This window comes from Dasypus novemcinctus, chromosome 21 (genome assembly GCF_030445035.2).
Source record: "Dasypus novemcinctus isolate mDasNov1 chromosome 21, mDasNov1.1.hap2, whole genome shotgun sequence".
Classification (NCBI taxonomy): domain Eukaryota; kingdom Metazoa; phylum Chordata; class Mammalia; order Cingulata; family Dasypodidae; genus Dasypus; species Dasypus novemcinctus.
This window is the reverse complement of record NC_080693.1, coordinates 67,287,970-67,311,537: the sequence shown is the minus strand read 5'-3', so window position 1 is coordinate 67,311,537 and position 23,568 is coordinate 67,287,970. Positions and strand designations below refer to the sequence as shown.

Below are 23,568 nucleotides of genomic sequence, written 5' to 3'. Positions count from 1 at the left end.
TTAACAACATCCTTCATAAGTGATACACTTGTTACAATTGATGAACACATTTTGGAGCATTGCTACTAAGAGTGATTATAGTTTATATTGTACTTTATACTCTCTTCCGCACAACTTTTTATCTGTCATTGTAATGTCATTCAGGACAATTCCCAAGTTCCGAAAATGCCCCCCATCACTCCTGTTTTTCCCTCTCCCTCCCCTCAGAACCTCCAGTGGCCATTGCCTCCACATCAATGATAAAAGTTCTTCCAGTGCTAGAATCATAGTAAGTCTATAGTAGAACACCAGTAAAAGTCTACTTTAGTCCATCATTCATTCCCCAGTCCTGAGGATTCTGGGATGGTGATGTCTACTCCACCTCTAATTGAGAAGGGGCTTAGATCCCATGGGGCAAATGGATGGGACTACCTTGCTTGCAGTTGTAGACTCTCTCTGTTCCTTAGGATGGTTGTTGTCCATCATCATTTCCTTGTTAGCTGTCCTGGGTGAGTCAAATGAACTGAAGAGTAGGTATTACAATTCTGCTGAGATTCAGGACCCAGCTGGCACATGGACAGCCCAAAGATTTAAGTCTCTTGGACATATACCTATCAACTCTAGTACTAACTAAAGATTGAAAAAGAAGGGTCAGAAAAGCCATGTGTAGAGAAATCACAACTGAGTCCAACTCTGTCACACTGGGTAGCATAAATTCCCAAATAGGGCCCACTGGCAGGGCACCAAACTCCTGAGCTGTCTGCCCTGCCTATAGTGTCTGGATGTCTCCAGAGTCCTGAGGAGCCCTGCTATTTGAGGCAATACTTACTTTGGCAGTCAATGAGATCCTGCTGGGATGTGCATAAGCATAACCTCTAGTATGATCTTCCAACCAAGTTTGAAGTCTCTTAATAATTGAACTCATTTTTCTCTACCCTTTCCACTTCTGGTTAAGGTCTTTTTCCAGTTGAATTGTTAGTTGGTGCTTGATAAAAATCCCTCAGTGCCTGGGAGGCTCATCCCCAGGAGTCATGTCCCATGCTGGTGAAAAGGAAATGCATATGGAATTCAGACAGCCTAAATTTTTATAAATATCTTTTAATTCCTGATTTCTAATTTAACTGCATTTCTGCCAGAGAACATGGTCTGTATGGTATCAATTCAAAATTTAAGACTTCCTTTTTGGTTTGGTACTAGTAACAATTTTTATAAATGTTCAAGGTATACTGGAAAAGAATATGTACTCTCTATTTGTTAGTGGCAGGGAGGGTCTACATATCTAGTGAATTAGGCTTATATATTTGGTAATTTAAATCAAATAATTCTGACAATTTTTACTCACTTGGTCTCTTAGTTTCTGAGAGAAGTATGCATCATTCCTAATTTGTAGAATGGTCTTTTCCTTATAATTCCAGCAATTTCTGTTTTGTATATTTGAAGGTTACACACTAAATACACAGGAGTTCACAAGTAGTATTTCTTTGTGAGTTGTTCTCTTTTTATCATTAAATAAGGTTACTATTCAATCCTGTTAATGCTTTTTGCCTTATCTTTTTTTTTTTTTCCGACTTAGGGACCTCATACGTGCGAAGGCCCTCAACCACTGAGCTGCTATACCCACTCTGCATCTTACATTCTATATTGTTTGATACTGTATCACTCCATCAGCTTTCTTTTGACTAGCATCTGCTCATATATTTTTTTTTCTGTACACTTTTGCTTTAGGTGCGACTCAGGTGAATGACATATTTCCTTTATTTTCTATCTAATCTGGGGCTAATTTAATAAGTAGCTTAATACTTTTAGGTTTTCTGTGATTAAAAACATATTTGGGCTTATTTCAGGAATTTTATTTTGGGTTTTTTATTCACTATGCTTTTTGTTTTCCTTTTTCCTCCTTTTCTGCCTTTCAAGGGCCTCATGATTTTTCTTTAATCCCTTTAATGTCATCATTTACCAGTATGGAAGTTATACACTTGATTGGTACTCTTTTAATAATTATTTGCCAATATTTCATATGTATAGATTTATACTTTTCTAATAAAGTCAAAAATAATTTAATTTATATTCACAGGGAATTAGTTTGAAACTAATTTAATCACAAGAAAATTCATTTTTAAAAATTTTACATAGTTTCCATAGATTTATAATATTTCAGCTTTACTAATATAGTTCACCTTTCCTTCATTTACTATTGCTTCTTTAGTCTCATACCTTCCTTCTTGCTTCTTTAAATATTTTTTGTTTGCCTTGTTTCACTAATAAGGGTCCCTAAGTACCAAGTCTTTTAGTAGTTGTATTACACATTCACACATTCACAAGTGACTTACTTGGGCATAGAATCATAAGTTAACAATTATTTTCCTGAGCACTTTAAAGAGACTATGTCAATGTTTTCTAGCATCTCTTGTAAATGATAAGTATGCTTCCCATTTGAAGGTAGGTCTTTTGTGGATAGTTTATCTTTGCTCTCTGACGCTTTTAAGATTTCTCTCTCTGTCCTTTATGTTCTCCAACCTCACTTTGTGATCTAAGGTTATTAGTTTTTATTTACTTTGATCAAAGCTTAATAGACTATTATTTAAATCTGAAGATTCTTATCAACCTTCATTTCTGGAAAATTCCCCATTATTATTTCTCTCCAAATCTCTCTATACCAGGGGTTCCTAACAAGAGGTCTGTAAGCTTGAATTTAAATTAAAAAAAAAAAAAAAAACCAAGACATTCTTGTGGGGACGTGTTGGTGTGGATATGAACTACTTATTAAACAATACAAAGCATAGTGTGTGGACTTAGTAAGGGGTCCATGGTTTTCACCTGACTGGCAAAAGGGTCTGTGGAACAAAAAAGGGTTAAGTACCCCTGTTCTATACTTTCCTTCTGGAACTCATATTAGAGGTATGTTGGACTTATTCTATTGTGCATGACTTTTTACTTCTCTTTCATGTACTATATTCTTCATCTCTGTCTGGAAGATTTCCTCAGGTCTGCTTTCCATTTTATAATTTCATTCTGAGCTGTACTTAGTCCCCCATTTAAAATTCAGTGACTATTTCTTATTTCTAGAATTTCTGTTTGGTTCTTTCCAAATCTGCCTGTTTTCTTTTCACATCATACTTATCCTTAACTCATGGATTCTATTCCTTCATTTTAATAAACATTTTAAGCATATTGTAATAAAACCTTTTCAAAAATCACATATATTATATTCTTTTCAAAAATGTTTAATCTGAATCTAATCAAGAGGAAACATTTAGAATAATCCACACCGTGGGGCATCTACAAAATCATGGGTCTGAACTCTTTCCAACAAATGACCTACCATTAAAAAACAAACAAAACACAGGAAGCGGAATTAGTCCAGTGGTTAGGGCGTCCATCTACCACATGGGAGGTTCACAGTTCAAACCCCGGGTCTCCTTGACCCATGTGCAGCTGGCCAACGGGCAGCGCTGATGCGCTCAAGGAATTGCCATGCCACGCTGATGTGTCCCCCCGCATAGGGGAGCCCAACGTGCAAGGAGTGCGCCCCATAAGGAGAGCCGCCCAGCACGAAAGAAAGTACAGCCTGCCCAGGAATGGCGCCGCCCACACGGAGAGCTGACACAACAAAATGACACAACAAAAAGAAACACAGATTCCCGTGCTGCTGACAACAAGAGAAGTGGTCACAGAAGAAAACACAGCGAATGGACACAGAGAGCAGACAACCTGGGCGGGGGTTGGGATGAGAAGGGGAGAGAATAAATTAAAAATCTTTAAAAAAAAATATATATATATATATATATTTGCAAAGCAAATATTCAACAAAAAGACTTGAAATTAGACCATATAAAGAAATCAAACTCAACAGTAAGAAAACAAACAATTCAATTAGAAAATTGGTGAAAATATGGAGACATTTCACCAAGAGAATAAAAGATGGAAAATAAGCACATGTAAAGATGTTAACATCGTTAGCTATTGAAGAAATGCACATTTAAACCACATGAAAAATAAATAAAATAAACCGCATGAGATATCATTACACACCTATCAGAATGACTAAAATATAAAACAGTGACAAGACTAAATGCTGACAAGGATGAAGAGAACCTAGATCATCCATACCTTGCTGGTAGGAATGTAAAGTGTACAGATACTGTAGGAAGTTGTTTGGCAGTTTCTTTTAAATCTAAAACTGCACTTACCATATGATCCAGCAATTGTACTCTTGGGCATTTATCCCAGAGAAATAAAGGTCTATTCATGGAAAAACCTCCACACAAATGTTCATAGTAGTTCTATTCATAATAGCCCGAAACTGAAAACAACCCAAATGTCTTTCAGTTGGTGAATGGTTAAACAAACTGTGGTATAGCCACACAATGAAACACAACTCCTAAGAAAACGCATGGAGTTAAAATCTAGAGTACGGGTTACCAGGAGATACAATGAAGGTAGAGAATGGGGGGAGCTGATGCTTAATTTGTACAGAAGTTTTTAATAAAGCTGATTGTAAATGTTTGGAAACAGAGGCGATGGTAGCACATTATTGTGCGTGTAACAGTACTGAATTGTGGGTATGACTGTGATTCACAGGGAAAGTTTTGGGTTGTGTATGTCACTAGAAGGAAAGCTAGAGGATAAAACATGGGACTGTATAACATAGTGAACGCTGTTGTGGACCATAATTGTGGTTAATAGTACAGATACAAGAATCTGTACTTCCATGAACTATATGTTCTTTCATGAACTATAATGAATGTATGTCACTATTTACAAGATATTAATAATAGAGTGGTACACAGGGAAAATACAATTAATGCAAACTATGAACTATAGTTAACAGTAATATTGTAATATTCTTGGGAATGAGATGTGGCTCAATCGATTGGGCTCCATCTACCATAGGAGTCCAGGGTTCGATACCCAAGGCCTCCTGGTAAAGCTAAGCAAGCCCATGTGGTGAGCTGGCCCAAATCAAGAGCTGGTCTATGCAGAGAGCTGGCGCAGCAATATGATGCAACAAAACAAAGAGGAAAGACAATAAGAGACACAGCAGACCAAAGAGCTAAAGTGGCACCTCTCAGTCCAGAAGGTCCCAGAATCAGTTCTCAGAGCTGCCTAATGAGAAGAGAATACAAGCAGGCACAGAAGAACCACACAGTGAATGGACAGAGAGCAGAAAATGGAGGGGGGGAAGAAAGGGAATAAACAAATAAATCTTAAAAAAAAAAATTGTAATATTCTTTTATCAATTGTAACAAAGGTACCATACCAAGCTAAATGCCAACAATAGGGGGTTATAAGGACATGGACCTTTTCTTTGTAGAGCAATGAAAATGTTATAAAATTGTGATGATGACTGCACATCTCTGATTATACTAAGAGGCATTGATTGTACACTTTGGATGTGGATGTGTGAATAAAACTTTCAATAAAAAAAAAAGAACAACCTACTGATACAACAACTTAGATGGACTTTCAAGGGAATTAATCTTAAAAAAAAAGTTGTGTACTGTATGATTTTATAAATATCATTTTTTAAATAATTAAATTATAGAGACAGAAAACAGTTGTTGTCAAGAGTTAGGGTTTGAGGGAGAGAAGATGGGTATGCATGTAAAGGAGTAGCAAGAGAGAGCTTTGTGATGATTGAAACAGTTCTGCATCTTGATTGTAATGGTGGTTACAAGAAGCTACACAAGTGGCCAAATTGCATAGGAGAACACACACATACCACAAGCATACAAGTACATATATAACTGGTGAAACCTGAATAACCTCTGTGGAATGTACCATTGTCAATTTCTTGGTTTTAGATTTGTACTTTTATGATCCTATATAGTACTGTATGCAAGATGCTCATGTGAGGTGAAGTGGCCACAGGACCCCCCTATGTATTTTTTCCAACTTTCTGTGAACCCATAATTTTTCAAAATAAGGTTTTTTAAAAAAAATTTTTCTTATTTATGTATCGTTTATTTGCTACTGCAAAGTAATAATAATGAATCAACACTTAAGTAGCAATTGCTACACAGGCCAGGCTGTCTTATTAGCAGACTTAATCCTCATAACAATCTTACAAGGTAGGTACTATCTACTCTGATTTACAGATAATAAACTGTAAGTGAAGTTTAGTAAACTCACTCAAGGTCACTCAGGTGATAAAATCAGCATCAAGGAGATATGGGCCTAAAATATGTAGTCTTAACAAGTCAGCTATACTGATTCTAGATATATTAATGAAGTTTTAATAATGAACTTGTCTGATATTCTACTTGAAATAAACCAAAGTAATCATTTCTTGTGGCCATTTGCTAGTATTTTTATTTGAATTTAAATACCTTTATTAGTAAATGAGATTAGGTCATACCTTTATTTTTTCATGTTTGTCAGGTTTTGTTAGTTTTACACATCTGTGTTTTCGTATAGAATTATCTACTCCTTTAACATTAGGAGAGACAATCAGCAACTACGGAGTAGGTTTCTATACTCTTCAAGAGAGAGGAGGAGAGATTAGTTTGATAATCTCAATTCTTCCTTGGTGTATGAGTCTATTCTGGCATTTCTGTCTTATCTGGTAAACATTAATTCCTACTATTTCTTTAAACAATTTATTATTTATTTTTAATTTATTTCTCTCTCCCCGCCACCGCACCACACCCCCAGATGTCTGCTCTCTGTATCCATTCACTGTGTGTTCTTCTGTGTCCGCTTGTATTCTTGTCAGCGACACCCAGAATCTGTGTCTCGTTTTGTTGTATCATCTTGCTGCATCAGCGCTCCATGTATGCGGCACCACTCCTGGACAGGCTGCACTTTTTTTTTTTTTTGCACTGGGCGGCTCTCCCTACCGGGTGTACTCCTTGAGCGTGGGGCTCCCCTTTGCGGGGGACACTCCTGTATGGCACAGCACTCCTTGCGCACATCAGCACTGCACGTGGGCCAGCTCATCGCGTGGGTCAGGAGGTCCTGGGTTTGAACCCTGGACCTCCCATGTGGTAGGCGGACGTCCTATCTGTTGGGCCAAATTCACTTCCAGAATTCCTACTATTTTTGAGTGAAATTATCTACCTCACCAAAACTTTCATATTAATATCACATGTCTAACAGTATCCACCTATGTTTTTCTATAGATTTTCAGCATCTTTCATAAATACAATTTATTGCCTTCCATTTTCCTTTTGTTTCCAAATTTTCCAACTCTGTATTTATTAATTCCTAGTCTTCCTCTTGTATCTTTATTTTTTTCATCCTTTTGTATTTTTTTTCCTAAAACCTTAAATTGAATGGTAAAGCCATATTCATGTGTTAAGCACTTCTGTGTCAACATTGCCTAAGTTTAAATATGTGGTATTTTCATTTATCTTACTTTCTAAATAAAATAGTATTCTACTTGATATACAATCATTATTTAGGAAAATGCTTACTTTTATCTAAGTCACTAAGGAGGGGAAATTGTCCCTTAAAGAGTCACCTAAGGCTCAAAAGGAAACTAATAAGATTTTTTAAACTAATTCTGATAAAGCTAACATCCTCAGTAAAAGCTTGATTTTCAATGCCAATGTTTTTAACTGTTTGCCCTGTCTCATGCTACTGATTTTTTAAAAGTAAAAACCCAAATGGGTAGATCAAAAATAATGGACAAGAGTCAAATTCCTTCTTTTTAGAAATGTATGATTTCTAAAATCAATGTAAAGCACTTTTCTAATATACTTAAAATGTACTTTCTTGGGGGTTTAAAAAATACATCAGTTACAAGCCTAGAGAAAAATTTGTTGTTAAGCTTAAACCTGTAAAAACTGAGGTTAAGACGTAAATGTTGACACTCTGCAAATGAAGCCCACAGAAACTAAGAAAAATTAGAAGTAGAGGCCAAAGGTTAATCTTTCACTCCAGCAAAAGTTTAAATATCAACATTTAAAAACATTTAAAGTCTTCATTTTCTCCTTGGAATTAGTTGGCAGCTTAAAATGAACTGAGGGCAAATGACAGAAATTAGATTTGATTAAGTATAAAGAAGCACAACTGACAATGGTTTCAAACTATCTGAGGTTAAAAGATCATTAAAGGCTAGACTTAATGTAAAAGTAAAATTAAGTCTCTCTATACTTTGTATTGTTTTAATCTTTAGTAGCACCACTTTCCACACCAGAGCAGACTGTTCCCAACGTGGGCTTTTGATTGAGCCTGTGGGTATGCAGCAGAGAGCACTCTACATCTTTAACTTTTATCATCTTTAGTAATGCCCCCTCTCAAGAAATATTATTTTGAAAGAAAAAAATTGTTTTACTTATGTAAAAGTTGGCAGCACTATTACAAACGATTTTAATACAATTCTTATAACTTCAAATCAGGTAGCTCTTTTATTATGATAACTAAGTAAAGCTAGGTAATCTAGAAAATCAGATGTTCAGCTAAATCAACTTGCTTAACTCTTAATAGTAGAAGCAGCAAACATGCTTGGGTGGCATAGATTAAAAAAAAAGTCCATTTTTGCCTTCAATTTAAATTTTTACCAAAAGTAGGGTGATTTTAAATGAGTGACTTTCTATTTTAATTTTTTAAAAAATTACAGTATACTGTGAAAGAAACTATTAACCAATATTAATGATTTTTAGTAATATTTCAGCCATGCCAAATCCTAACTATGTAATTTAATAATAGCCATTCCCATGGAACAACCAGCTTAACAACAAAAAATATATATATATCATTTAATTGTCCACTACCCTGGAAACTGGTCTATAGAGAGCTATAGATTTCACTTACAATCCAGTGCATATAATAAAAATAAAAATAAACAGACAAAAGCAAGGATGTGGAGAAATTGTAGCCCTCATACACCACTAGTAAAAATGTAAAATGATGCAGCCACTTCGGAAAAAACTGTCTGGCAAATGGTTAAATATGGAGTTCCTATATGATCCAGCAACTCCAAACCTAAGCATATACCGAAAAGAAATGAAAACACATGTCCACATAAAAACTTACACATGAATGTTTATAGCAGCATTATTCATAATAGCAAAAAAATGGAAAACAGCCCAATGTTGTTTGGGTTGAATGGATAAATAAAAGGTGGTATACATATAAAAGAGAATATTATTTGGCAATAAAAGGATATAAGATACTGACACATGCTATACCACGAATTAACCGTAAAAACATTATGCTATTTGACAGAAGCCAGATACAGAAGGACCACATACTGTATGGTTCCATTTATATGAAATGTCCAGAACAGGCAAACCTAGAAAGACAAAAGAACATTAGTGGTTGCCTAGGGCTGGGACACACAGGGAGATTTGGCGTGACAGTGTTTCTTTTTGGATGAGTAGCATGTTCTAAATCTTCCAATGCTCTAAATGAAAACTTTCTCTAAGATTGTGATGATGATTTTGAAACTCTGAATATATGAAAAGCCATTGAATTGTACAATTTAATTGGGTAAATTATATGGCATGTGAATTATATATCCATAAAACTTTTTTTTTTTTAAATCCAGTGCAAGGTGATAACATCTTGCTGGATACAGGAAGTATCAAACATAATTCCTGTCTCCAGAGCCTCCCAATTATCTATGCAAAGGATTAAGTTAGGGAAGCCGACTTGGCTCAACAGATAGAGCACCTACCTCCCACATGGGAGGTCCGCGGTTCAAACCCCAGGCCTCCTTGACCTATGTGGAGCTGGCCCACGGGCAGTGCTGATGCGCGAGGAGTGCCGTGCCACGCAGGGGTGTCCCCCACGTAAGGGAGCCCCACGCACAAGGAGTGCACCCCGTAAGGAGAGCCGCCCAGTGCCAAAGAAAGTGCAGCCTGCCCAGGAATGGCGCCGCACACATGGAGAGCTGCCACAACAAGATGACACAACAAAAAGAGACACAGATTCCCGTGCCGCTGACAACAGAAGCTGACAAAGACGACGACGCAGCAAATAGACACAGAAAACAGACAATGGGGGCGGGGGAGTGGGGAGAAGGGGAAAAAAATAAATAAATAAATCTTAAAAAAAAAAGATTTATGTAAATAAATGACATAACACTGATCTACAAAGGTGTTTACAGGACGATTATTTAAAGAACAATGACACAAACTAGGTCTACAGGCAGCAACAGCAATGTATACATGGTAGATCTCAAAATCATTTGCTGATTGAAAAATTAACTAGTTGTAGGACAGTAATTACAGTACGACACAATTTTTATAAAAACTCAAAACCCAGTACTGTATGTTTTCTATGGTAAATATGCATGTAAAAGTACAGTATTTTAAAAATCTAAATGGATACAAACCAAACATCTCAGAGCAATTTTAAGTCTTATTATAAAAGTATGCAATACATGTCTTATATAATTAAAAATTAATAATTACAAAAACACAATCCAAAGGGAAAGGAGTATGATTTCAATGAATGTAGAAGTATTAACCATTCAGATTACTACATATTTCACAATAAGCCTTATAATTTATGCTTTTAGCTTTTTCCTTATGCTAAAAGCAATACCTACTTTATAGACTGAAACAGAAAATAGAGTTTCTGCACAAAATCCAGGGTCACATTCACAGTAAAAACAACATAGAAGAAATGATTAAAGAACAAAATTATATGGATCAGCACAAACCAGATTTAAAATACTCAAGGGGTACGCAACTCTGAAGACAGTTCAATAACCATTAAAAAATAATAATAATAAGCATTAAGTTCAGGTTCCTGACTTTACCACTGTAAAGACATCATTACTTAATCTGTGAGAAACAAACCCCACCTCTATCTACTGTAGCAAACAGTGTAACAAAACTCCCATGGCAAAGCCCAATATCTTGGTATAATGAAAGAAGGCAAAAGTCTAGTTTCCCAGTTCTGCCACTTATTTACTATGGCACAACCTTCAGCAAGTCACCTGCTCGGAGTCTCAGTTTCCTATCTATAGACAGCAGCCAGCCATCACCAATACCCCTTTACATTCCATCAAGGGCTAGAGTTTAAGATAGTAACTTTTAAGTTTACATAATCACTATCTCATATGCATACACCTTTGCTCTGTTTCCAGTTTCCACCTATCTGGTTAGGGGAAGACAACTGGGAAATTTTCCTCTACAGAATGGCAATCTCATCTGTTCACCTACCACTTATAAAAATTACATTATTAAGCTAACATTAAGTATAGTGGTACATTTGGTATAACTCATGTACAGACTATTAGCTAGTTTATTTATGCCTCTAAAGCACATATTTTCAATGTACAGGCTCATGAATCAAAGTTAAATTAAACTGGGAATCTAGCTAGTGTGTTAAAAGTTGCTTTCCAATTGGTGTCTTGACATATCAGCTGTGAAGGGTATCAAACTGTCACTGACAGTTGGTTTATAGATTATGAGTGATTTACCATTAAAACAAAATAAAATAAAGAGATTCAAAGTTAGTGCTATAAAAAGTAATCTCACTTACTTGCATTTCCTGAGTGGGAAAGAATTGGATGGCCCAGGGGTGTGACCAATAGAAAAATGATTGAGAACAGCTGGTACCAACAGTTTAAAGTCAGATAGGTGTGGGATTGAATCACTGAACCACTGTATGAAACTGGGCAAATCACTTAAAGCTTTATGAGCTCTGGTCTTCTCATCTGTGATAAAAGAGGAAAAACCACCCACCTTAAGGATATTGTAAAGATTTAAAATGACTAATACTATATTGGGGAGAGAGTAATACAATGCCTGAAATACAGTTGGTGCGCAATGAAGATTAGTTACTTCCTTTCTCCTATATGGAATAGTCAACCAGTCCTAACTGACAACCACATATTATAATAATATAGTTTGCCACGCAGAGAGGCCAGATTACTCAATAAATCACAATGTTTTGGACATAGCAGAAAAGTAAAGACTTTGAACCATTTGTTCAAGCCAAAAATACCATGCCAAAACTGGAAACTCAGCACCCTATTTCTCCTTTCAATCTCTATTAGATTAGAACTCCTTGAAGGCAGGGACCATCTTTCTTTTTCACTGCAGAGAATCTGTTACCTAATAGTAATTAATAAAGGTGCCCCCCCAAAAAAATGAATGTCCTTTAATCTTTTGTACCTCAATGTACAATGAAATGGAAAGACAAGGTACACTAACAAATATTCTCATTGTTCTTCTCTTGAATAATTTTTCATATATTATTAGATGATATTGCTTTTAAGTTTCAATCACCAATTGTTTATTGCTAGTATATAGAAATACAATTGATTTTTGTCTTTGTTTCCTAGCTAAACTTCAACTCTAGCAGCTTTTTAAATAGATTGCTTACAACTTTTTATAGAGCACAAGCATGTCATCAGCAATAAATATAGTCTTAACTTTCACTTTTCAATCTATAACCTTATTTCTTTTTCTTGCCTTATTATACTATCTAGGACCCCTAGAGCATGCTGACTAGAAATTGTGAGAACAGATATTCTTGACTTCCTTTGGCTCTTAGAGGGAAAACATTAGATGCCTCTTATTATAAGAGGAAGTTGCCTTCAATTCCTAATTAGTTGAGCACCTTTACCACACATTGAGTGCTGAACTTTGTGAAATGCTTTTCTGCATGTATTGCAATATCATTTAGCTTTTCTCCTTTATTAATAATGTGAATAACAATTATTCTTAATGTTAATTCAACCTTGTATTCTTAGAATAAAACCCAAATGATCCTGATGCATTATCCGTTTTATATACTGGTAGATTTGATTTGCTAATTTTTGTAAAAAATTTTTGCATGTATATTCATAAGAATTGAGATTTTTTTTTTCCTAATGTTTATGCCTGGTTTGATATCAAGGTAATGCTTGCCTCATAAATGCTTCCTGAAATTTGTAAAAAATTCGTATTATTTCTTCCTTAAATATTTGGTAGACTTCATCAATGAAGCAAGGTGAACCTAGAGTTCTTTATAGCAGGTTTCCGTAACCAGGGGTCCACAAACCCCCAAGGGGTTCATGAGCTTGAAATGAAAAGTCAAAAAAACAATATACTTGTGGGGACATGTTGGTGCAGGCGCAATATATTTATTAAATAATACACAGTATAGTGTGGACTTAGTAAGGGGTCTGTGGTTTTCACCTGACTGGCAAACGTGTCCGTATAACAAAACAAAAACCCCTGCTTTATAGGAAGGCTTTTTTCTTAACAATATATTTTTATTTTTATTTTATTAGAAAAGTTGTAGGCTTACAAAACAATCATGCATAATGTGCAGAATTCCCATACATCACCCCTCCACCTGTCTTGTTGTAGAAATTTGTTACAGATTATGAAAGAACAGCATCAAAATATTACTACTAACTATGGTTCATAGTGTAGGAAGGCTTTTAATTACAAATCCAATAATAAAAGTAAAGTTTTTTGTAGCTAGCATACAGCTGGATTTTGCTTTTTTATTTTTATTTTTGTAGATCTTGCTTTTTGATCTAGTCTGACATGTTGGGAGTACAGGCCACTTATAATTACCAATACAGCTGGGTTTAAATCTACCATATTGCTATTTTTTTCCCTATGCATCACATTTTATTTCCTTTTTCCCCTTTTATTTCCTTTGTTAGGAAAGTATTTGTGTAAGTTTTAAGTATTCCATTTACCTCCATTAATAGATAAGTAGTTATTATCTCTTTTGTTCTGTTTTTGTTTTTTAATGGTATGCATATTTAACTTATCATATTGTGTGGTCAAATAATTTGAATATTATTTGAAATGAATACCATAGATCAGATATTAGAAATTCAACAGATTAAAAGGTTTGAAAGTAAAAGCAGAATTCCATTATAGCAAATGTGGTTATTAAAAGTTCTACAAGGAAAAAAAACAACACAAAAATAAAAAAAAAAGTTCCACAAGGATGGCCCATAATAAAAATTTTGTTCTAAGCTTCTATTTCAGAAAGAAATAAAACTTCAGAGAACTAGTTAAAATAAGTTCTCTAAAACAAATAATTCTGAACAACAACAAAAAAAGTTTTATCTGGTTCTGGTCCAATGAATTTAACAATCATCTTTTAAAATTTTTTCCTTGATACCACACTAATGAAAGAAGTCATTGATGTGGGAGGAATGGGGTATATAGGAACCTCTTATATTTTTTAATGTAACATGTTGTGTAACTTATGTATCTTAAAAAAAAGATAACAATAAAAAAGAAAATAAACAAAAATTTTTCCTTGAGTGCTATTAAGAAATAGACAGCTGATCAACAGCATGTAACATCATATATAGGTTCAGTTAACCTCACTTTCCCTCACATAAAATATCCCAATCATCACTAGAAAAATCTTCTTTCAAAACCAGCCATCAAATAATATGTAATATGTAAAAAGAGAAGGCTTTATATAATATCATCAACTATTTCTAAATAAGTTAAATATTTTAACTTTGTAATTCATTACAGAGAGCTATTTTCTCTCCAAGACCTACAAACTAGGAACTGTGACTTCCAATAACATGTATATTATAAATGAATTCCATTATCTCAACACACGAACGCCCTATGGAGTTTGCTATGGTGAAAATTTTACCTGTAGTAGGTACTTAATGTGGGCCTTTGTTTAAACCTCAGAATATATTTTATTTATACACACACAGAAAATGTGAACTAAAAGAAATTAACCAAAAAGTGCCAGAAGAATTAGAGTTCAAAAGGATCATGGAGGTTATCTGGTATAGAAGTTCATTCCTCAGACCACCAATAAGTCCTAAAGATAATAAGGGGGGGGGGGGACCTCTGAAATATTTTTAACCTACACAGCCTATTTGAAATGCTGAAGTGACTTGACTTTAGCTAACATTTTATCAAGTCCTTTAGAGGTGAAAGGGTTTTAACTCCTTGTAGTAAAACTCACCTTACACTGCTCTAACTCTGATGAATAAAATTGTATTGCTTAATCAATTTAGTTGAACATGGAAAAAAAAAAAGTTTAAAACATGGCCTCCCAAGGGGAGGAAGGAAGAATAAAAGGTTGGGAATTAGATTTAGTCCAGTGTCCTACAGAATTAGTCTCCATACAGTGTCCTTAAGAATTATTTACAGAGCTTTTGCTTCAGTACCTTCTGTAAAAGAAAAATATCTTATAAAACAATATGCTATAATTTGGGGCAACTAACTTCCAGACAGTGCTTTTGTTGTTATTGTTGTTGTTATTGTTTTTAAACCCATTTTGAGTCAGAACTTTTAAAGAATATAATGAAAAATGTAAACCCTTCCTCCAGAAAAACATGCATCTATACATACATACAAATTTTTACCTACCATTTTACAAGGTTCAAAAACTATGAAGTCTGTCCATGGACTCCCTTAACATTTAACATATTTGATTACTTGATTATGAGGAAACAAATGTTCTTATTCATTCAGGGTAGAATAGAAATTGGTACCATCTCTGTTGAGAGGAATATGCCTATATATACCAAAATTACAAACATATATGTCTTTTGGACTCAGCAATTCTACTTTTTGGAATCTATTCGGTAAACATATTTGAACATGTATGAAATGATGAGGTTATTCACTCTAACACTGCTTATATTTAGCCAGCACTGGAAGCATATCAGTGTCCTTCAACAGGAATTTTAAACTATGGTTCAGGCATATCATGGAATACTAAACAGCCTTGAAAAAATAAAAAAGAACAAGGAAGCTCTGTATGTACTAATATAAAACTTTTAAGATGTTTTAATCATAAAAAGCAAACTACACAATAGTGTACATAATATGCTTGTCTTTGATTTTTTAAAAATGGGGGGGGAATATACATATGTATATGTATTTATTCAAATGCATATGCATAGTCTTACAGCAGATAGACTGCTAATAATAGCTGTTTCAAAGGAGGGTAAACAGGAAAAAGGAAAGACAAAGAGATTTCACTAAACAACTGTGAAATCTTTTGAATTTTGTACTATGTGAAAATATTACCCAATCAACATTAAATTAATTCTTTAAAAAAGAACCTTTGGGAAGTGGATGTGACTCAAGTGATTGGGCTCCCATCTACCATATGAAGGGTCCCGGGTTCAGTTTCTGGGGCCTCCTGGTGAAAGAGAGCTGGCCCACAAGGAGAGCTGACCCGTGCAGAAAGCTAGCACAACAAAAAAGAGACAGAGGAGAGACAGTGAGAGACACAACAAACCAGGAAGCTGAGGTGGCTCAAGTGATTGAGTGCCTCTCTCCCATGTCAAAAGGTCCCAGGATCGGTTCCCAGTGCCTCCTAAAGAGAAGACGAGAAGAGAAGACAAGCAGACACTGAAGAATGCAAAGCAAATGGATACAGTAGGCAGACAGTAAGAAGACATCGAGTGCAAATAGCGGGGGCAGGGAGGGATATAAATAAATAAATAAATCTTTTAAAAAAAAATGTTTAAAAGAAACTTTGACTTAGACCCTAAGCTCTTTTGCTAAGCTTCAAAACCAAGCTACCCTGTACTATCATTCTGTGACTTTATTCATCTTAATACTTTACCAGAAAGTATTTTTCCTTGGTTGTTGCCTTTTATTTAGCCAAAATCTATACAATGATCTTAGTTCTGATTTCTGAGCAACACAGAAAATATCTCGTCCTTACATACACACATCTGACTCCAAACAAATTAATTATGCTCTCTTCTTTGGGGCTTAGAATACCTCCACATCTCCATACCCATGTTCATCTGTGTCTAGCTGATTGTAAGTGCCTCAAGAGTTTACATTGCATCTGGTTGTTATTGTTTTTTTAATCCCCCATAACACACAGACACAGTACAGACATAATAAAAGTCCCCCGTAACACAAAGACACAGTACAGACACAATAAAAGTCTGTTGAAATTAACTGCCAAAAATTGTGGGTACTATTATCTCAATAATAGAACTTAAGTCCCTTTTCCTTTATAATCTAGATCACCATACAAGCAAGTCAAATTGCTTTTCAAAAGCAGCTGATGGAATATTTTGGTTCTAGCTCATTGTTAATTTAATGGAGACTGGATAAGTTGATTTAGGTTTGATGTTAGTTGCCTTTACTAAATTTGAATAGTAACACTGACTGCTAAGGTTAATTAGTATAAAGAAGATATCCTGGGAAAGGGATTTGGCTCAACTGACAGAGCATCTGCCTACCACACAGGAGATCCAGGGTTCAAACCCAGGACCTCCTGACCCATGTGGAGCTGGCCCATGCGCAGTGCTGATGCATGCAAGGAGTGTCATGCCACGCAGGGGTGTCCCCCACATAGGGGAGCCCCACGTGCAAGTTGTGCGCCCCTCAAGGAGAGCTGCCCTGCGCAAAAAGAGCGCAGCCCGCCCAGGGGCAGCGCCACACACAAGGAAAGCTGATGCAGCAAGATAACGCAACAAAAAAAGAGATACAGATTCCCAGTGCCACTGGCAAGAATGCAAGAGGACAAAAGAAGAACAAACAGCAAATGAACACAGAAAGCTGACACGGGGGGGGGGGGGGGGGGCGGGGGGCAATAAAAAAAATAAATCTTTAAAAAGAAGATATCCTGAACTAGAAAACCATCTCCTGAGATGAACTAGCCCTTCAGATTGCATTTTAATTTCACAATCAATCCTTAGTATTCCTCTAGAGCAGGGGTTCTTAACAAGGGGTCCATAAGCTTGAATTGAAATTTCAAAAAACAACCAAAACATTATTATTTTGGTGACGTGTTGGTGTGGGTGTAATATATTTATTAATTAATACAGAGTATAGTATGGATTTAGTAACGGGTCCATGGTTTTCACCTGACTGGCAAAGGGAACCGTGGAACAAAAAGGTTAAGAACCCCTGCTCAAAACCAGAACTAAATTAACACCAATTGTGACAGCAGCTTGTGTGATTAAAAAGTCACATATTTACTCTTTGTAGAACAAAATTATCAGTCATATGAGTCACAACCTTTACATCAGGTACCAGCACCTTGTTATCTTTATGTGGACAACATTACCAGTCTTTAAAGGCCTTTCACATATAGTTGAGGCAATATTGGTTAAAATAAAATGCCAGTATGGCAAATTGGATACTCACTAAATATTATTCTAAAATTAACCTATGCTTTGGTTAACATAAAAGGCTAAGAAACCACCAACTAACATAAGATGGCCTTAGTTCTGCAATTTTCTGAAGTGATAATACTATTTTCAAAAAAAAAATTGGAATTAGAATATCACTAAACGTCATGAACAGAATTTCTAAGACTTCTAAGGCTTTTGGAGAATGTGAACTAGAAGAAAAGGAAATGCCATTTCTAGCTGCCTCTTGGGCTGAGTGGAGGTCAAGCTTCAACAAAAGTCACATTTAATAACCAATCTTTCTTTATCCTCCTTCATCTAATTAAGATTCAGAAAGAGCCTTCCTTTGAGAATATTTTTAGAGAAATGCTACACCTCTGTTTTCCTCACTGCTGTCTTCAGGGTACACTTAATGAGCAGAACAAGGTACTTTACTCGCTCCTATGGAATTCTTCCACCATCATTTATTCTGTGCAACCCAAACTTCCCAAAGCCTATCTACGTAATGAAGGGATTGGTAAGAAAAGAATTTTGCCAGGATTTTGTTTTAGTCTTAGTTCCTAAGGATTTTTTATTTTTATACCACTACCCATTCTTTGATAGTATGGATTCGTCTGTAGAATTTTTGGATTTTATTTTCTCCTTTCTCAAATCTGGCTCCCTCTTTTTGTGTAGCTCATGTAAAATAAAAAATTTTAACTGGAAATACCCAGTTGAACTGACTTCTAAGCCAGACAGCTACCTAACTTCTAGATGGTACCAGAACCAAAACTAGATAATTTCTACTCCAGTATATACTATATTATATGCATTCTAAATAAAGAGGGGGGCATATTACAGAATAAATTATTATACTGAAAATTCCATTCTTAGCTCTGTATCCCAAATTACATAGGAAATCACAAATTACATTTCTAACACTTTCAAAATCAATTAACCAAAATTAATTCTTATACTGTGTTAACTTTGTGAGCAGTCCTAAATATGAGGTCCATCTGTGAAGGAAATGACACCTTTTATATCTGATGGCTAATCTAGCATAACTATGTTCTACTGCTAAACTGTAAAGATAAGATTCTAGAAAATGAATGCACTGAGAATGGGAAGAAAAACAAGGAGCCCATCAAAATTAAGAACCTTAGAAAACAGGTTCAGTTTGATTTATTATTTATTTGTTGAAAGGCTTTCGTTCACACTCCTCTCATCTGCAAAGGAGTGTTCCTTGGGTATAAAGCGAACACTCCAAAGTATGAAAAATGACTTCTCATGAAGATTGAGAGACGGCTGCTATAGGATGAGGAGTTTTTTTGGTTTTGTTTCTTTTTTTGAGTAATGAAAATGCTCTAATATTGACTGTGGTGATGAATGCACAACTCTGTGATTATACCAAAAGCCACTGAACGTTTACTTTGGATGGACTGTATGATATGACTATATCAATAAAAACTTTAAAAATCTCTCAAATTACTCTGTATTTAATGTAAACAGAGAATAAGAAATAACAGAATGACTCTACAGGTCATGGGTGATGACAACAACAATGCTAACCACATATAGGAATAAAGGAAGCAGATGAGAAGTAACAACTCCTAAAAGAAAACTAGATAGATTCTCTATCCACTGTGGCACAAGAGGACATGAACACACTACAGAAGTGTTAAATCATTTTATATCAACGACTATAAAAAGGTAAAATAAGTAATTACTGCACCATAATCAAGAAGTCAAGAATCCAGAGGTAAGCCCAGTAATTAAATTAAAAAAAAAAAACTCTAATTCTCTAATATCTCTATTTGAGAGCTGATTTAATTCTGAAGAAAACACTCTGAAACTGAGCTGCAATTTAGGAGGTTTGGGGCAATTGGAAGTGGGAAACAAAGCCCAGAGATGGCTCAATGAAGGGAATCTGGGGAGCCCACCACCCTTTCAGCAGGGCCTCCAAGGGCTACTCTCTCAGGATAGAGCAACCCAGAAACAAACCATCCCTTGTGAGAACTGTATACTTTATGCAGATTAGACACATTTAAAAAGAAAATGAGGGAAGTGGACATGACTCAACTGAGAGAGTGTCCATCTACTATATGGAAGGTCCAGGGTTCAATCCCCAGGGGCTCCTGACCTATGTGGTGAGCTGGCCCATGTGCAGTGCTGCCACACTCAAGGAGTGCCGTGCCATGTAGGGGCATCCCCGCATAGGGGTGCCCCACATGCAAGGAGTGTGCCCCGCAAGGAGAGCCACCCCACGTGAAAAAAGCGCAGTCTGCCCAGGAGTGGCGCCACACACACAGAGAGCTGACACAGCAAGATGACACAACAAAATAGAGACGCAGTTTCCCAGTGCTGCCAGATAATGCAAACAGATGGAGAAGAACACACAGCGAATGGACACAGAGAGCAGACAACGGGGGGGAGGGGGAAGGGGAGAGAATTAAATAAAATAAATCTTTTTTAAAAAAAGAAAATGAAAGAGAGAGAGGGAGGGAGGTACAGTTCAGTGGTTGAGCACCTGCTCGCATGTATGCAGTTCTAGGTTCAAACCCCAGTAAAATAAAAAAAAAAGAAGAAACTACCCAGAAATCAGTCCAGGGAAATAAAAAGCAAGTAACACAGAAGACAGGGTAAGAGGCAGAGAAGATGTAGTCAGAAGGTCTAACCTATGTTAAAATAGAGTGCTAGAAAGAAAATTATCAGGCAAAGAATGAGGCAAAGGCAAATATTTGATGAGATAAAGGCTGAGAATATTCCAGAATTGATAAAGAAAAAGCAATCTACAGATTCAAAAAGTCCCATGAATCCCAAGCAGGATAAATAAAGGCAATGCACACCTCTCCCATTCCCACACTGGTATGTTAAATAAAACCGGTAGCACTGTAGAAAAAGATGAACACAGGGAATGGAGGGGTGACCCTGCCAGCCAAAACATTCCCTTCTTTCCAATCCCCATCTCCTCTTCTAGCCTCTGCCCTTTCCTGGTGGAGGGAGGAAGCAGGGAGCTCTTGCTTGCATCTGTATATAATGTGAGTAGCAAGTAGCCCCTTCCCCTCCTGGTCCCCACCCCTCCTCAATGTAGTGGCCTTGGAGATCCCATTTGTTAATAAAGACAATTCAACCAGCAAAAAAAAAAAAAAAAAAAAAGGAAAAGAAAAAGATGAACAGAGTAGAAGAGGCTGGTTATTATAAATGAGGAAGGCTTGGATTAAGGCAGCAGCAATGAGGCAGACAAATGCTTGAGAAATTTCAGAGAATGAAGTGACATGCGTTAATACTTGACTGCATGTACGGTGAAGGGAAACAAATAATATAAAGTAATGAAAAGGAGAAGACAACATAACAAGCATAATAACAAATTTGTCAACATATTCCTTAAAATTCATTGATATAACTATTATTCAGCACTTATTCTTACTGAATACTGCCTAATCATATAGTAAATGTAAAAAAACTAAACTTTTCTTAAAAATGTGAAAAGCATCCATTTGTACATGAAACAGCGCTAGATATATTCATAACTGAAACCTTCCAACTGATGCAATTAACTACATAACAGGAGAGAAAAGTCAAATTTGATCATTTAAAACAATTATTTCTGACAGAAATTTATAAAAGGTAGAGAAACAGAACATTTTTTAGATGAAATTAAATGTCTACTATGTAGCACTACTATAACATATATGATCTTCCAAGTTGATCATCTTTGCTTCAGGTTCAATAAAGTAAAGATTCTTACCCAAAGAGACAGTCCCACTTTTTGTGTCTTATCATTTTGCTCCTGTTAGTTCAGTGCCATATACTGCATAGTCCTTTTTACTCAATACAATTGAAACCAATGACTGGACCATTAATCAAAAAGAGGTTAGAGTGGGGACTCTAAAAAAATTTTCCCATAAACATTTTTAACTTAGAAAGCACAGAAATGTGTCATTTTCTTTTTTTGCTAGTATTTTGATGTTGGAGTTAAGGCCTTTTGAGTTAGAGTTATAACTGCTGAGTATAGTTCCATGCTGTCTTACAAAACCACACCCATAATGCATCATCTACAATTTCCAGTTTCGGTTACTTTAAAAGTGAAACAAGGACTTAAAAGATACTATTTGCCAAGGATCTAAAATGAAGAATTTGTCCAGATTTTAAAAAGCATAAATTTTTGCAGATGTCTTCTTCTAACTGACTCACCTTATATTTAATCTTTCTAAGGCATTAAACTTAATATTCATAGAAACAATATCTTTCATTTTGAAATTAGATCTTATAGGTTTATGCAATTTTATATTAAATTGTGTAATTACAATAACAAGTACAAGTTGTCATAAACTGATCCTTGGTAAGTCTCTATTCCAACTGGTAGAAAAAGTACAGCAGGCATCAGCTGAATGCCTTATAAAAAAAGAAGGGAGAATGCCTATTAATCTAGTGAGTTGATTAAATAAAAGTGTCTCTGCTATAAAGGATCTACATTCCCTTCTTATTGCTTTCATCATATTAAAGCACATCAAACAGTACATGACACATAAGTAGCACTACATAAATATTTACTACTATATTATTAGTAGTATTCAACTGTACAATTCTTAGTTTCCAGAATCAGAGACTACCTGTACTTAAATTGTCAAAAGGGAGCAGAGTAGGAAATATAAACTGAAAACACATGAATACAAGGTATAGTCAGTTTCACATTACTGGAAGTGGATTATCCAGTCCTTAAAGAAGAGATCTTAAAAAAGGAGGATAGCTCTCACATATCAAGTCAACAAGAATCGAAGAAGCAGGCTCACAAACGAATTTAACCATATCACCTCAATTGCTAAGAGAATGATTACAGGTCCTCCTCTAGCCAGGCTAGAGGAGAAGAGGCTGTTATAGGTACTCAGGGCAGATAAAGCTACCTTCCTTTATCATTAACTCACAAGTGACAGAATACACCCATCTAGTAAACAAAATCCACACAGTGCATCCCAAAGCCCAAAACAGATGATTTCTGGATTACCTGTCATTATGAATTAAATGTGCTGATAGAAGGAAAAACTGAACAGGTATAAACGCAAAATGGAAGAAAATTAGAAATCCGCAAATAAAAAACCTAAATATAAGTAATGAACAACTTAAGTAAGTAATAAACATGGCTTGGCCATTTTGTTTTAGCCTAGGTTTTGTGATATATACAATTTGTAATGTAAAAAACTTGAAGCAACATGACAAAGATCTACAATAACCAGGAAGTTCAAGGACTACAGCTACTTGTCCACTAGGAAAGAATTCACAGTAGTACTTACTTACTTCCTTCTAAGGACATCAAAAAGTGCTAAAAAAAATGGTATGAATAGTTAGGAGAAACTCAACAGACTGCCCACGAGGCTGCACCAGTCCCACTAGATGGCACTATCACAGGAAAGTCACTGCTCTCCTGTTTGGAGTAGCAAAGGCTGAAACCTCTCTTTGTAAAACTGAAATATGTCATCAACAAACTGACATCCTAACTGGGAAATTATAATTCATAATAAGGAATTCAAGGTTAAGCGACATTTTTTCCCAAAAGCATCCTTTCCCCCAAGTACCATGGCTCTCTCTCCACACCCATTTCAAATCAATGGTCTGAG

The 23,568-nt window shown here is 35.7% G+C and overlaps 1 protein-coding gene across 12 annotated transcripts in view; it reads right to left on the bottom strand.

Annotated features, from left to right (window-relative positions):
• TLK2 (tousled like kinase 2) overlaps window positions 1-23,568 on the bottom strand; it is a 140,532-nt gene that overhangs the window by 111,352 nt on the left and 5,612 nt on the right. For 3 of the 12 annotated variants that reach the window (XM_071210725.1, XM_071210726.1, XM_004478537.5), the window contains exon 3: window positions 11,419-11,593. The exons of 6 other annotated variants lie outside the window; for them this stretch is intronic. In XM_071210725.1, the coding sequence (XP_071066826.1) occupies window positions 11,419-11,424 (6 nt within the window). In that variant the 5' untranslated portion in view covers window positions 11,425-11,593. Of the gene's footprint in view, window positions 1-808; window positions 1,021-11,418; window positions 11,594-23,568 lie in introns of those variants that run through there. 3 more of the 12 variants (XM_071210724.1, XM_071210727.1, XM_058284468.2) reach the window with 2 other exon arrangements.